The sequence below is a fragment of the Pleurodeles waltl genome, chromosome 4_2, assembly GCF_031143425.1.
Source record: "Pleurodeles waltl isolate 20211129_DDA chromosome 4_2, aPleWal1.hap1.20221129, whole genome shotgun sequence".
Lineage (NCBI taxonomy): Eukaryota > Metazoa > Chordata > Amphibia > Caudata > Salamandridae > Pleurodeles > Pleurodeles waltl.
Window position 1 is genome coordinate 168553384 of NC_090443.1, and position 14410 is coordinate 168567793.

Here is a 14410-nt window from a genome sequence, read left to right on the forward strand (position 1 = left end):
AGGCACAATTAGATTGGATGCTCACATAAATGTTCTTCACCGTATGCTAGGCGAGGGGCTTGTAAAATGTCACTTTGCCTTACACTAGCCAAGGATCTCTGAATTGGACCTAGCAATGAGAGGCCTCAAGGAAATGTAATATCTCTGTTGTATAAAACAGACAGCCTTGCCTACAACATAAAGCATTGGCAAAGCCAATAGGTTTCATCTAGGCAAAATCATTTGTCTGTGTCAATGTTTTCTTACATGGTGGACAGCAGTTGACACATTTTCTTATCTCAAAGAAAAATGGATTGCGACATTATGTCTATAACAGGCAAGGAGTTCTTCTAATGTGATAAGACTAAACAAACACTCATGTGCAAGGTCCCCATACAGTCATGCCATACACACATAAACTCAGGCAAATAAAAAGTGCTTAAAAAACACAGTATGTATGGGGCGAGATGCAGTTGCAAAAAGTGGTGAAAGCTAAATAAACAAGGGTAGGGGCACGGCAGTGAGAGGGAGGAATGGGGAACAAGCAAACACAGACAACAGAGCTAGGAAACATGCACTCTGTAGAGTGGCTCAATAAAAAGAAAAAATATGTCCCAAAAGTGCAAACAGAAAGGACACAAGTACTTGGGCCATGCTCTAGGGGATGGCCACATGCAAGAAGAGGGAAGTGCTGACTGCAGAGTTGTCCAGCAGGAAGCAAGCAATTGAGAGTGACTTTGAGGCCCACTAATGGTAAGTAATGGGAGGCTCTAAGTCCACCAACAGTAAACATAATGTCTCAAAGAGACAGCGCATGCGCTGTCTACAAGAGATGTAAAAAGGGGAGACCAACTGGCTTTGCCAATGCTTTTGCTACACTTAGCTTTGCCACTGGTTGTTGCAGCATTTGGTCAGATATAGCATGCCTAGTGCCCACTGTCCAACAAAGTGGGAGGAAGGGTGCTCTAGTTCTCCTTAAAGATCACCTTTTAACATGCATCTAATTTAAAAATTAACACAATATTGATATAACATGAGAGATGATCACAAGCTCCTTTTGGGCTGGTATTGGCTTGTAACCCGAGGCATCTCAGATGCCAGAGCTGAGTTTTGGTTATTCTTGCATGTTGACTATACATTTCAGCAGGATTCCTCCTGCATATACTTGGCAACACTAAGCATTTTATTTGCTGTCTACACTTCAGTCCTGCCTCGGTTGGCTGCAACATATGAGAACTGCAATACCAAACATATAGAGATGGCATAAGTTTTGCTGTGGTGCACAGTTTCTCACTGGCTGGACTGTTCAGCCGTACAGCTACATATCTGCAGCAATAGAGAGGTAAATTCTGAAAATGTTCATATCTGTTCTCTGCATATCATCAGTCCCACAAACATGAAACATGCTTTTTTCTGTGGGCTGACCGAATACTACAAAGAATCACATTTGACTCCTGCATCTTTCAAAGAAATGTAAACCCACTGTGTTAATGGACAAAGTGTAGCTAGCAGTCCGAGAGTACTTCACTTGGGAAATGTGATGGAGGAAACTTATGCAAACATTTCCCTGTGCCACAGTAGGGGAACGTATTTGAAGACAGCTGTTTGTGGGGACATAAAGTGAGTTTGTTGCTGTGGAGAGTTCTCCACCATTCGGGCAATGAAGGATATGGGAGGGGAACAATAGGCAAGGGGTGAAGCAACTAGGTAAATGCAAGGAAAAGTCCCTCACAGTGAAATAGCCAGTAGAAGGGCGCTGGTCAGAAGCCATTGGCCAGTGTCGAGAAGCTGTACTTGGTCCAAGCTCCACACAATAACATGGACAGCAAAAGCAGAGCAGTAAGAGTAGCAAGTGAAAGCAGATGATGTGCTGGAAAATAAGAAGCAAGTAAATTAGAGCAACGTTGAAATCTATGAATAGTAAGTTCAGGTAAGTAAGGGGCGGGTTCCTAGCCCCTTTTAAGATTTTTTTTTAAATACAAAAGACTTTGCAAGCACAGCACAGGTGTTGTGCAGGCGAAATATAAAAACAGGCACTTCATGTTAATTATCAGTAGCTGATGCATTGATAACACCTTCTAACAGGGTATTAGTATTCTGATAGGGTTGAGCTGGTGCCTTGTTTTGTATTGTGCTATAATGATCATAAATAATAATTTGTTCTATATATAATGCTCCATACCTCACATGATATTGTTTAAGCACTGTCTATGACAGGCACTACTATTACTCAAGGCAATGGTTCCCAATGAACAAACCTAAGATTGACTTAAGTTTGAGTTACCTTGCTGACTTTCTTACTTGTGATCTGTGATGAGTGTTAATTTACTGTCAACTTTCTGAGAAATCGTATATAGTTGCATAACGCAAGGAAGCAATGATAGCGTGAGAACCAGTATTACCACCACACAGACGATTGAATTCTTGTGTCTCTTGTGGTATATTGATTACAATAAAATTCTGGAATAGGTTTGAGAATCTACTGACACTTGCAGCTGCTTATGAAAATAGTGGTCTCCTGTTTAGTACTGACATTACAGATTGAATTATTTTATATACTCAACACTGCCTGGTATATCACTAAAAAGAAACATTTATTCAATAGTTGATGCTATTAAAGAATTTTATATCTGACCTTTAGGGTGGGTCTGACTACGTGCCACTGCTCTACTGCACAGGCAAATTTTGGGGCAGCAGATAAAACACAGAGGCCTTTTCCGTATGCAAAGGGTTGCTTTTATTCTGGAAGCATGGTGAGCTCATGGTAAAATGTTCTTTAGACTACGTTATACCAACTAAGGCCCGTATTTATACTTTTTTGGCGCCGCATTTGCGTCACTTTTTGACACAAAAGCGGCGCAAACTTACAAAATATAATTGTATTTTGTAAGTTTGCGCCGCTTTTGCATCAAAAAGTGATGCAAATGCGGCGCTAAAAAAGTATAAATATGGGTCTAAGATCGTCACAACTTAAAATAACTAGACCTTTGTCTCTAGATCCCTCTTTAGCATCCTGTGCTCCACTCGACCTAGGCAAACACGATTAAACTGGCCCCAATAACGTCCTCTATCAATCTCATTCCACGCATCCATTCTCTCTATTTCTACACATTCTCTACTTCCCTCCCTATCCTGCTTTCCTGAAGCCTCCCCATGCCTGCTGCAGTTAACCTCGGGGTGCAGGAAAAGTGACAGTGACACCTAGAGGTCCCACCAAATTTACAAGGAGATCCCAGCCACAGTCGAGCCAAGGGTCTGACTAGGTTTTACAAGCCCGTGCATTAGCCCAGTCCTGAAAGAATATAGCATGTAAATAATGCCACAAACATCTTGTAAACATTTGATAGGGTTTCTTAAAAATTCAAGAAAGTGTCCCCCTTCCTGACAGCAATGCCATGGGTCACTTGATATGTATACCCTATAGTATGTAGCCTAGATCCTTAGATGGAACAACGTTATTATCTATTAAATCAAACACAAAAAGTTTTTGTACAGTGCACATCCAAAACTTTCATATTGGAATATGTTCTCATAGGTGATAATTAAAAAAGAGGTTCAGTGAAATAAAATATTCGTCAAGGATCACACATTTTATGAAGCAGAGAAGCCAAGATTAATCTCAGTTTTTCGAGTTCCAGGATGTACAGTTCAGACACTAAAATAATATATCTTTCTTTTCCCGGTTCCACATCAAAGGTTACTGTTTTGCCTGCAATGAATGGCAAATACAATAGAGCTTAGGTGGCCGATAAGGGCTCGCTTTGGAGGGTCGAAGAGGACATTGGTCTGAACCAGGTCCTACCATCAGGTTCGAGCATTCTGTGGCTCGACCACCCCTCGAGGCACCAGGAGGGGCCGTGGGCTTTCAAAACCGGCCAATAATGGCGCCAGACACCAAGGAAATTCCTGAATGAATAAAAGACCAGTTTAGCACCTTGAAATTTCAGCAGTGGATGAACAGATCAAAACATGCAAACGTGTGCAAATGCAAAAACGCACTGCTAAAAGAAGGTGAAAAGAGAAACTGGAAATGTAGCAGAAATGCGATTACAACTTGCCTTTTTTCCACTAGAAGAAGAAGGGTTTGCTGAAGTCCTTATAGCTCTGTGATCTAAGAATGCATAAAAGTTTCAACAAACCTTGTAGTTGCATAAAACCCGGATGTCGTTCACTGAAGATTGTGCCATTCTCTTTTTTGATACAGATATAGAACCTTCTTCAGGGGGTGGCCATGATCACTATTCGAAGCCATCGGATGTCGCAGGTAAGAAATATTGTTAGCCGAATGTTGGTGTGAGCATATGCTCTATAATGCCCATATGTGTCCATTAGACAGCTTTTATTCCGGAAATAGAATGCATGCCAGTTTTAATAATATCGTCAATATCTACGACAAATTCATTCGCGCACGTACCCTCAATAATTCAGACACAATTCTTCCAGTTAAGTACAGACACATCAAACCCACGCCCATATCTATATTTCAGTCCATTTTATAAACATATAAATACGTTTCACTTTTCTTTTCTCTTTCGCCTGCCCTAAATCTCTCACTTTTTCATACCTTCCTTATGATCTGATGTAAATATATATTAGTTATAAAACCCCCAGCTCGCATTTGTCAGCTTTCTTTAAATTTTATCAAACTTGTGATTCCAGTGGCTGAAGAATCAAAAGCCAAGCAGTTATCTTTGTTCGTTCTTTTATAATACGCATGGATAAAGAGAATAAACATGTTGCTGGCTCATGCTAGCCATTTATTTTTGCAAGGTTTTATTTTTAAAAAAATCTTGTTGCCGTAAAACCACTGCAGAATGGAATGGAGTGGTGCAGTGAAACCACTGCAGAGCACTTGGAAGGAAGTGGTGCAGTGAAACTACCGCAGTGCACCTTGAAGGAAGTGATGCAGTAAAACGACTGCGGAGCACCTAGAAGGAAATGATGCAGTGTAACCACTGTGGAGCACCTTGAAGGAAGTAATGCAGTGTAACCACTGAGGAGCACCATGAAGGAAGTGATGCAGTGAACCCACTGCGGAGCACCTGGAAGGAAGTGGTGCAGCGAAACTAATGCGGAGCACCTGGAAGGAAGTGGGGCAGTGAAACCCCTGCAGAGCACCTGGAAGGAAGTGGTGCAGAGAGACCACTGCAGAGCACTTGGACGAAGTGATGCAGTGAAACCACTGCGGAGCATGTGGAAGGAAGTGGTGCAGTAAAACCACTGCAGAGCACCTTGAAGGAAGTGGTGCAGTGAAACCACTGCGGAGCACATGGAAGGAAGTGGTACAGTGAAACCACTGCACAGCAACTGGAAGGCAGTGGTGCAGTGAAATTACTGCGGAGCGCCAGGAAGGAAGTGGTGCAGTATAACCACTGCAGAGTACTTGAAAAGAAATGGTGCAGTGGAACCACTGCAGTGCACTTCAAAAAAGTGGTGCAGTGAAAACACTGCAGAGCACCTGAAAAGAAATGGTGCAGTGAAACGACTGCAAAGCATCTTGGAGGAAGTGATGCAGTGAAACCACTGTAGGGCACCTGGAAGGAAATGGTGCAGCAAAACCACTGCGAAGCACCTGGAAGGAAGTGAAGTAGTGAAACCCCTGCAGAGCTCCCAGACGGAAGTGGTGCAGTAAAATGACTACGAAGTACTTACAAGGAAGTGGTGCAGTGGAAACACTGCAGAGCACTTGGAAAAAGTGGTGCAGTGAAAACACTGCAGAGCACTTCGAAGGAAGTGGTGCAGTGAAATTACTGCAGAGCACCTTGAAGGAAGTGATGAAGTGAACCCACTTTGGAACACCTGGAAGGAAGTGGTGCAGTATAACCACTGCAGAGTACTTGAAAAGAAGTGGTGCAGTGGAACCACTGCAGTGCACTTGGAAAAAAGTGGTGCAGTAAAAACACTGCAGAGCACCTGAAAAGAAATGGTGCAGTGAAACAACTGCAAAGCATCATGAAGGAAGTGATGCAGTGAAACCACTGAGGGGCACCTGGAAGGAAGTGGTGCAGCAAAACCACTGTAAAGCACCTGGAAGGAAGTGAAGCAGTGAAACCCCTGCAGAGCACCTGGAAGGAAGTGGTGCAGTGAAACAACTGCAGAGCAATTGGAAGGAAGTGATGGAGTGAAACCACTGCAGAGCACCTGGAAGGAAGTGGTGCAGCAAAACCCCTGCGGAGCACCTGGAAGGAAGTGAAGCAGTGAAACCCCTGCAGAGCACCTGGAAGAAAGTGGTGCAGTGAAACGACTGCAGAGCACTTGGAAGGAAATGATGCAGTGTAACCCCTGCAGAGTACTTGAAAGGAAGTGATGCAGTGGAATCACTGCAGAGCACATGGAAAAAAGTGGTGCAGTGAAAACACTGCAGAGCACCTGGAAAGAAGAGGAGCAGTGAAACTACTGCAGAGCACCTTGAAGGAAGTGATGTAGTGAACCCACTACGGAGCACCTGGAAGGAAGTGGTGCAGTATAACCACTGCAGAGTATTTGAAAGAAAGTGGTGTAGTGGAATCACTTCAGAGCACTTGGAAAAAAGTGGTGCACTGAAAACACTGCAGAGCACCTGGAAATAAATGGTGCAGTGAAACGACTGCAAAGCACATTGAAGGAAGTGATGCAGTGAAAGCACTGCGGAGAACCTGGAAGGAAGTGGTGCTGTGTAACCATTGCACAGTACTTGTCAGCAAGTGGTGCAGTGAAACCTCTGCAGAGTACTTGCAAATAAGTGGTGCAGTGAAACCACTGCAGAGCACCTGGAAGGAAATGGTGCAGTGAAACGACTGCGAAGCATCTTGAAGGAAGTGATGCAGTGAACCAACTGCAGAGCACTTGGAAGGAAATGATGCAGTGTATCCATTGCAGAGTACCTGAAAGGAAGTGGTGCAGTGGAATCACTGCAGAGAACTTGGAAAAAAATGGTGCAGTGAAAACACTGCAGAGCACCTGAAGGAAGTGGTGGAATGAAACGACTTTGGAGCATTTGGAAAGCAGTGATGCAGGGTAACCACTAGAGAGTACTTGAAAGGAAGTGATGCAGTGGAATCACTGCAGAGCACTTGGAAAAAAGTGGTGCAGTGAAAACACTGCAGAGCACCTGGAAAGAATTGGTGCAGTGAAACGGCTGCAAAGCACCTTGAAGGAAGTGATGCAGTGAGACCACTGCGGAGCACCTGGAAGGAATCGGGCTGTGTAACCACTGCAGAGTACTTGAAAGCAAGTGGTGCTGTGAAACCTCGGCAGAGTACTTACATTAGAGTGGTGCAGTGAAACAACTTCAGAGCACCTTGAAGGAAATGGTGCAGTGAAACGGCTGCGAAGCATCTTGAAGGAAGTGATGCAGTGAACCAACTGGGGAGCACTTGGAAGGAAGTGGTGCAGCAAAACCCCTTTGAAGCATCTGGAAGGAAGTGGTGCAGCAAAACCCCTTCAGGGCACCTGGAAGGAAGTGGTGCAGTGAACCAACTGCAGAGCACCTTGAAGGAAGTGATGCAGTGAACCAACTGCGGAGCACTTGGAAGAAAGTGATGCGGTTTAACCACTGCAGAGTACTTGAAAGGAAGTGATGCAGTGGAACCACTGCAGAGCACTTGGAAAAAAGCGGTGCAGTAAAAACACTGCAGAGTACCTGGAAAGAAATGGTGCAGTGAAACGACTGCAAAGCACCTTCAAGGAAGTGATGCAGTGAAACCTCTGCGGAGCACCAGTAAGTAAGTGGTGCAGTGTAACCACTGCAGAGTACTTGAAAGCAAGTGGTGCAGTGAACCCTCTGCAGAGCACTTGGAAAAAAGTGGTGCAGTGAAACCACTGCAGAGCACCTGGAAGGAAATGGTGCAGTGAAACAACTGTGAAGCTCCTTGAAGGAGGGGATGGAGTGAAACCATTGAGGAGCACCTGGAAGGAAGTAGTGCAGTGAAACCACTGCGGAGCACCTGGAAGGAAGTGAGGCAGTGAAACCCCTGCAGAGCACCTGAAAGGAAGTGGTTTAGTGACACGACTGCTGAGCACCTTGAAAGAAGTGATACAGTAAATCCACTGTAGAGCACCTGGAAGTTAGTGATGCAGTCAAACGACTGTGAAGCACACAGTAGGAAGTGGTGCAGTGAAACCACTGCAGAGCACTTGGAAGGGAGTAATGCAGTGAAATCGCTGCAGAGCACTTTGGAGGAAGTAGCAAGGGCTTAAGTAATAGAGTTTGACATTATGGCTCACAGCACCTCTTCAGCGAGTCGGCGTTTGTTGTGATTTGCAGTGATTGTTGATGTCAAAGCATTGAAGGTGGAAGCCACATATGGAATGAGAATGCTCATACACGCTGTGGGGATTAACCGCACAGGCAAATGAAGGGCATAGCAAACAGGATGACTGTAAGGAACTCTGGCCCTCATTACGACCCTGGCGGTATAGAACCGCCAGGGCCGCGGCACGCGGGAGCACCGCCGACAGGCCGGCGGTGCCCCGCGGGGCATTCTGACCGCGGGGGCTTAGCCGCGGTCAGAGAAGGGAAACCGGCGGTCTCCCGCCGGTTTCCCGCTGCCCCCAAGGAATCCTCCAAGGCGGCGCAGCTTGCTGCGCCGGCTTGGGGATTCCGACTCTGTAGGAAAGTACCATCTTGCCTGGCATGTTACCCCCATTTTTCACTGTATATATGTTGTTTTAGTTGTATGTGTCACTGGGACCCTGGTAACCCAGGGCCCCAGTGCTCATAAGTGTGCCTGAATGTGTTACCTGTGTAGTGACTAACTGTCTCACTGAGGCTCTGCTAATCAGAACCTCAGTGGTTATGCTCTCTCATTTCTTTCTAAATTGTCACTAACAGGCTAGTGACCATTTTTACCAATTTACATTGGCTTACTGGAACACCCTTATAATTCCCTAATATATGGTACTGAGGTACCCAGGGTATTGGGGTTCCAGGAGATCCCTATGGGCTGCAGCATTTCTTTTGCCACCCATAGGGAGCTCTGACAATTCTTACACAGGCCTGCCACTGCAGCCTGAGTGAAATAACGTCCACGTTATTTCACAGCCATTTTACACTGCACTTAAGTAACTTATAAGTCACCTATATGTCTAACCTTTACCTGGTAAAGGTTAGGTGCAAAGTTACTTAGTGTGAGGGCACCCTGGCACTAGCCAAGGTGCCCCCACATTGTTCAGAGCCAATTCACTGAACTTTGTGAGTGCGGGGACACCATTACACGCGTGCACTACATATAGGTCACTACCTATATGTAGCTTCACCATGGTAACTCCGAATATGGCCATGTAACATGTCTATGATCATGGAATTGCCCCCTCTATGCCATCCTGGCATTGTTGGTACAATTCCATGATCCCAGTGGTCTGTAGCACAGACCCTGGTACTGCCAGACTGCCCTTCCTGGGGTTTCTCTGCAGCTGCTGCTGCTGCCAACCCCTCAGACAGGCAGCTGCCCTCCTGGGGTCCAGCCAGGCCTGGCCCAGGATGGCAGAACAAAGAACTTCCTCTGAGAGAGGGTGTGACACCCTCTCCCTTTGGAAAATGGTGTGAAGGCAGGGGAGGAGTAGCCTCCCCCAGCCTCTGGAAATGCTTTGTTGGGCACAGATGTGCCCAATTCTGCATAAGCCAGTCTACACCGGTTCAGGGACCCCTTAGCCCCTGCTCTGGTGCGAAACTGGACAAAGGAAAGGGGAGTGACCACTCCCCTGACCTACACCTCCCCTGGGAGGTGTCCAGAGCTCCTCCAGTGTGCTCCAGACCTCTGCCATCTTGGAAACAGAGGTGCTGCTGGCACACTGGACTGCTCTGAGTGGCCAGTGCCACCAGGTGACGTCAGAGACTCCTTGTGATAGGCTCCTTGAGGTGTTAGTAGCCTTTCCTCTCTCCTAGGTAGCCAAACCCTCTTTTCTGGCTATTTAGGGTCTCTGTCTCTGGGGAAACTTTAGATAACGAATGCATGAGCTCAGCCGAGTTCCTCTGCATCTCTCTCTTCACCTTCTGATAAGGAATCGACCGCTGACCGCGCTGGAAGCCTGCAAACCTGCAACATAGTAGCAAAGACGACTACTGCAACTCTGTAACGCTGATCCTGCCGCCTTCTCGACTGTTTTCCTGCTTGTGCATGCTGTGGGGGTAGCCTGCCTCCTCTCTGCACCAGAAGCTCCGAAGAAATCTCCCGTGGGTCGACGGAATCTTCCCCCTGCAACCGCAGGCACCAAAAAGCTGCATTACCGGTCCCTTGGGTCTCCTCTCAGCACGACGAGCGAGGTCCCTCGAATCCAGCGACACCGTCCAAGTGACCCCCACAGTCCAGTGACTCTTCAGCCCAAGTTTGGTGGAGGTAAGTCCTTGCCTCACCTCGCTGGGCTGCATTGCTGGGAACCGCGACTTTGCAAGCTACTCCGGCCCCTGTGCACTTCCGGCGGAAATCCTTCGTGCACAGCCAAGCCTGGGTCCACGGCACTCTAACCTGCATTGCACGACTTTCTAAGTTGGTCTCCGGCGACGTGGGACTCCTTTGTGCAACTTCGGCGAGCACCGTTTCACGCATCCTCGTAGTGCCTGTTTCTGGCACTTCTCCGGGTGTTACCTGCTTCAGTGAGGGCTCCTTGTCTTGCTCGACGTCCCCTCTCTCTGCAGGTCCAATTTGCGACCTCCTGGTCCCTCCTGGGCCCCAGCAGCGTCCAAAAACGCCAAACGCACGATTTGCGTGTAGCAAGGCTTGTTGGCGTCCATCCGGCGGGAAAACACTTCTGCACGACTCTCCAAGGCGTGGGGGATCCATCCTCCAAAGGGGAAGTCTCTAGCCCTTGTCGTTCCTGCAGTATTCACAGTTCTTCAGCCTAGTAAGAGCTTCTTTGCACCAACCGCTGGCATTTCTTGGGCATCTGCCCATCTCCGAGTTGCTTGTGACTTTTGGACTTGGTCCCCTTGTTCCACAGGTACCCTCAGTCAGGAATCCATCGTTGTTGCATTGCTGATTTGTGTTTTCCTTGCATTTTCCCTCTAACACGACTATTTTGTCCTTAGGGGAACTTTAGTGCACTTTGCACTCACTTTTCAGGGTCTTGGGGAGGGTTATTTTTCTAACTCTCACTATTTTCTAATAGTCCCAGCGACCCTCTACAAGGTCACATAGGTTTGGGGTCCATTCGTGGTTCGCATTCCACTTTTGGAGTATATGGTTTGTGTTGCCCCTATCCCTATGTTTCCCCATTGCATCCTATTGTAACTATACATTGTTTGCACTGTTTTCTAAGACTATACTGCATATTTTTGCTATTGTGTATATATATCTTGTGTATATTTCCTATCCTCTCACTGAGGGTACACTCTAAGATACTTTGGCATATTGTCATAAAAATAAAGTACCTTTATTTTTAGTATAACTGTGTATTGTGTTTTCTTATGATATTGTGCATATGACACTAAGTGGTACTGTAGTAGCTTCACCCGTCTCCTAGTTCAGCCCAAGCTGCTCTGCTAAGCTACCATTATCTATCAGCCTAAGCTGCTAGACACCCTATACACTAATAAGGGATAACTGGGCCTGGTGCAAGGTGCAAGTACCCCTTGGTACTCACTACAAGCCAGTCCAGCCTCCTACAGACTCCCCCTCCAGCCATCCAGTTCCTGGCGGTTCTCCCGCCGGGAACCGGATGGCGGGAGGGGGAGTCGCGGGGCCCCTGGGGGCCCCTGCAGTGCCCATGCCAATGGCATGGGCACTGCAGGGGCCCCCGTAAGAGGGCCCCAAAATGTATTTCACTGTCTGCCTTGCAGACAGTGAAATACGCGACGGGTGCAACAGCACCCGTCGCACCTTCCCACTCCGCCGGCTCTATTACGAGCCGGCATCCTCGTGGGAAGGGAGTTTTTCCCTGGGCTGGCGGGCGGTCTTTTGGAGACCGCCCGCCAGCCCAGGGAAAAACTCATAATACCCTCCGCGGAGCGGTATTATGGAGGGCGGAATACTGGCGGGCGGCCTCCGCCGCCCGCCGGAATCGTAATGAGGGCCTCTGTGACTATATCATAACCACCTTTTCACCGTGACCTTTACCTTAGTCATTTCAATCCCACCTCCGATATGGAGTACTCGTTGTTCCCCTCTAGCGGCCACATGTCATCTCTCTTTTTTCAAGGAATGTGGTCATCGCTTACTACTCAAGGAAAGTGCCCCCTCCGAGAAAAGATGCGGTTTAGAATGTCTAATTCGTTTAATGTGCTCTGGCATATTCCACTTGAGAAGCGACAATAGTGAGCACTAAAGGATGCTTTGAAGTAGTTGCATCTGTAGGACGATTTCATGTAATTGGAACATAAGGGGATATTGGGAATGACAAGACCCATAACAAGAAGTGTGTCCGGACCGGACAATTTTTATATTGTTTATGGAAGCCCACATTTATTAGGACCACAATAAAGAAAATGACAGCATGCCTCTTTATTATTTTCCTTTATTTCGGCTCAGAAAGCCATAAAAAGGCACAGAATAAAAAAGCCATGCATCTATATGAAAAGCAAGCATAAATCATTACAGTACAAATTAAATACAGTATTAAAAACCTCCAAATAGAAATGAACCCCTTCGCTGCTAGATCTTTTCCCACCCCAGTGCTAGGTCTTTTTTTCGGTGCTTAGGCCTCCATAGCGTTTTGTCCACTTAAGCTATCCATGTCAAATTTGTATCCTTTTTTCCAACATCTTAGGAATTCTAAAAGTACCGAGGGTTTGTGGATTCCTCTGGATAGGACCCAGAAATAAGGCAAAAATACAGCTACATTTTGTTTTTTTGGAGGGGGGAGGGGGAGGGATGAGAAAAAAGTGCCAGCCTGTTTTTTGTTCTGCAAATGATGTTAACAAACAGTTTGTGGCACTAAAATCACCATCTTCCCAGCTTTCAGGAACAGGCAGACAATTCAGAAAAACATTTTTAACACACTTTTGGTATTTTAATTGGCAATAGCCTATGCTTCCTATTTTTTGTACTTTCAATCTCCTTGCAGTTTGTAGAGGAAGCAGCTGTGAAACCCATGGCGGGTCCCGGAAAGCTATAAATTTCTGAACACTAGACAAAATTCAGATTTCAACAAGGGGCATGTGTGCAGACCCTACAAGGTTTTCCCAAAGAAATCACATGTTGAATAAAAAAAATATTGAAAATTGGTAGGAAAAAACAGGCATTTGTGACAACATTTTCATTTGTAACTTCTCGTTACGATGGCAGATTTACAAAACCTATAAACCATTACATCTGCTAGACCCTTCCATTTGTGGAGATACATAGGGTTTGTGGGTTTTCCAAGAACTTGAGGTACCCAGAGATAATAACTGAGCTGCGCCTTGCAATGTTTTTTCATTGTGTACCAGGTATGTGGCAATTCATTTGGTAAAAAATAAACAGTGAAAAATAGGTATCAAGAAAACCTATGTATTTCCAAAATAGGCACAAGATATAGAATTTAGAAGCAAGGGTTTTTTGCACCTATGGAAAACTAGCAAGCCTGTACATTTTTTAAAACTAGACACCTAGGGAAATCCAGGATAGGACAGATTGCATGGCTCTCACTAGTTTGTGTTTCCCAGAATCCCTTGCAAACCTCAAACTTTGACTAAAGACACATTTTCCTCACATTTCTGTGTTGGAAATTTCTGGAATCTGCAGAGAGCCACAAACTTCCTTACACCCAGCATTTCCCTACGTCATCTGCTAAAAATGGTACCTCACTTGTGAGGGTAGGCCTAGTGGCCACAACAGGAAATGGCCCAAAACGCAGCATGGATACATCAACATTTTTTCAATGCAAAACTGACCCATTTTTTGCAAAGTGGGCAGTTGGGTTTTTGGGTCCCTACCTCAGACATCTAGGAAACATAGCAAACCTATGTATTTTTGAAAACTAGAAACCTAGAGGAATGCAGGATAGGGCAATGTGCATGGCTCTCACCAGGTTGTGGTACCCAGAATTTCTTGCAAACCTCAAACTTTCACTAAGAGAGCACATTTTCTAACTTTTCTTTGATGGAAAGTTCTGGAATCTGCAGGGAGACATAAACTTCCTTACACCCAGCATTCTCCTAAGCCTTCTGATAAAAATGGTGCCTCACTTGTGTGGGAGGGCTGGTGCCCATGATAGGAAACGGCCCAAAACGCAACATGGATACATCAAATTTCTCCACACAAAACTGACCATTTTTTTGTAAAGCGGGTAGCTGTGCTTTTTGGGCCTTAGCTCAGCTGCCATCGAGGGAAACCTAGCAAACCTGTACATTTTTGATAATTAGACACCTAGGGGAATCCCGGATGGGGTGATGTGGGTGGCTCTCACCAAGTTGTTTTACCCCGAATCCTTTGCAAACCTCAAACATTGACTAAAAACAAATTTTCCTCACATTTCTGTGATGGAACCTTTTTCCAGCAGGAATCCATACAATTCCTACCACCCAGTATTTCCCTAC

At 46.0% G+C, this 14410-nt stretch overlaps 1 protein-coding gene across 3 annotated transcripts in view; it reads left to right on the forward strand.

The window, feature by feature from the left end:
• ENDOU (endonuclease, poly(U) specific) overlaps positions 1–14410 on the forward strand; it is a 468374-nt gene that overhangs the window by 137776 nt on the left and 316188 nt on the right. For all 3 annotated transcript variants that reach the window (XM_069231037.1, XM_069231036.1, XM_069231035.1), the window contains exon 3: positions 4184–4243. In XM_069231037.1, coding sequence (XP_069087138.1) covers positions 4184–4243 — 60 coding nt within the window. The remainder of the gene's footprint in view (positions 1–4183; positions 4244–14410) is intronic.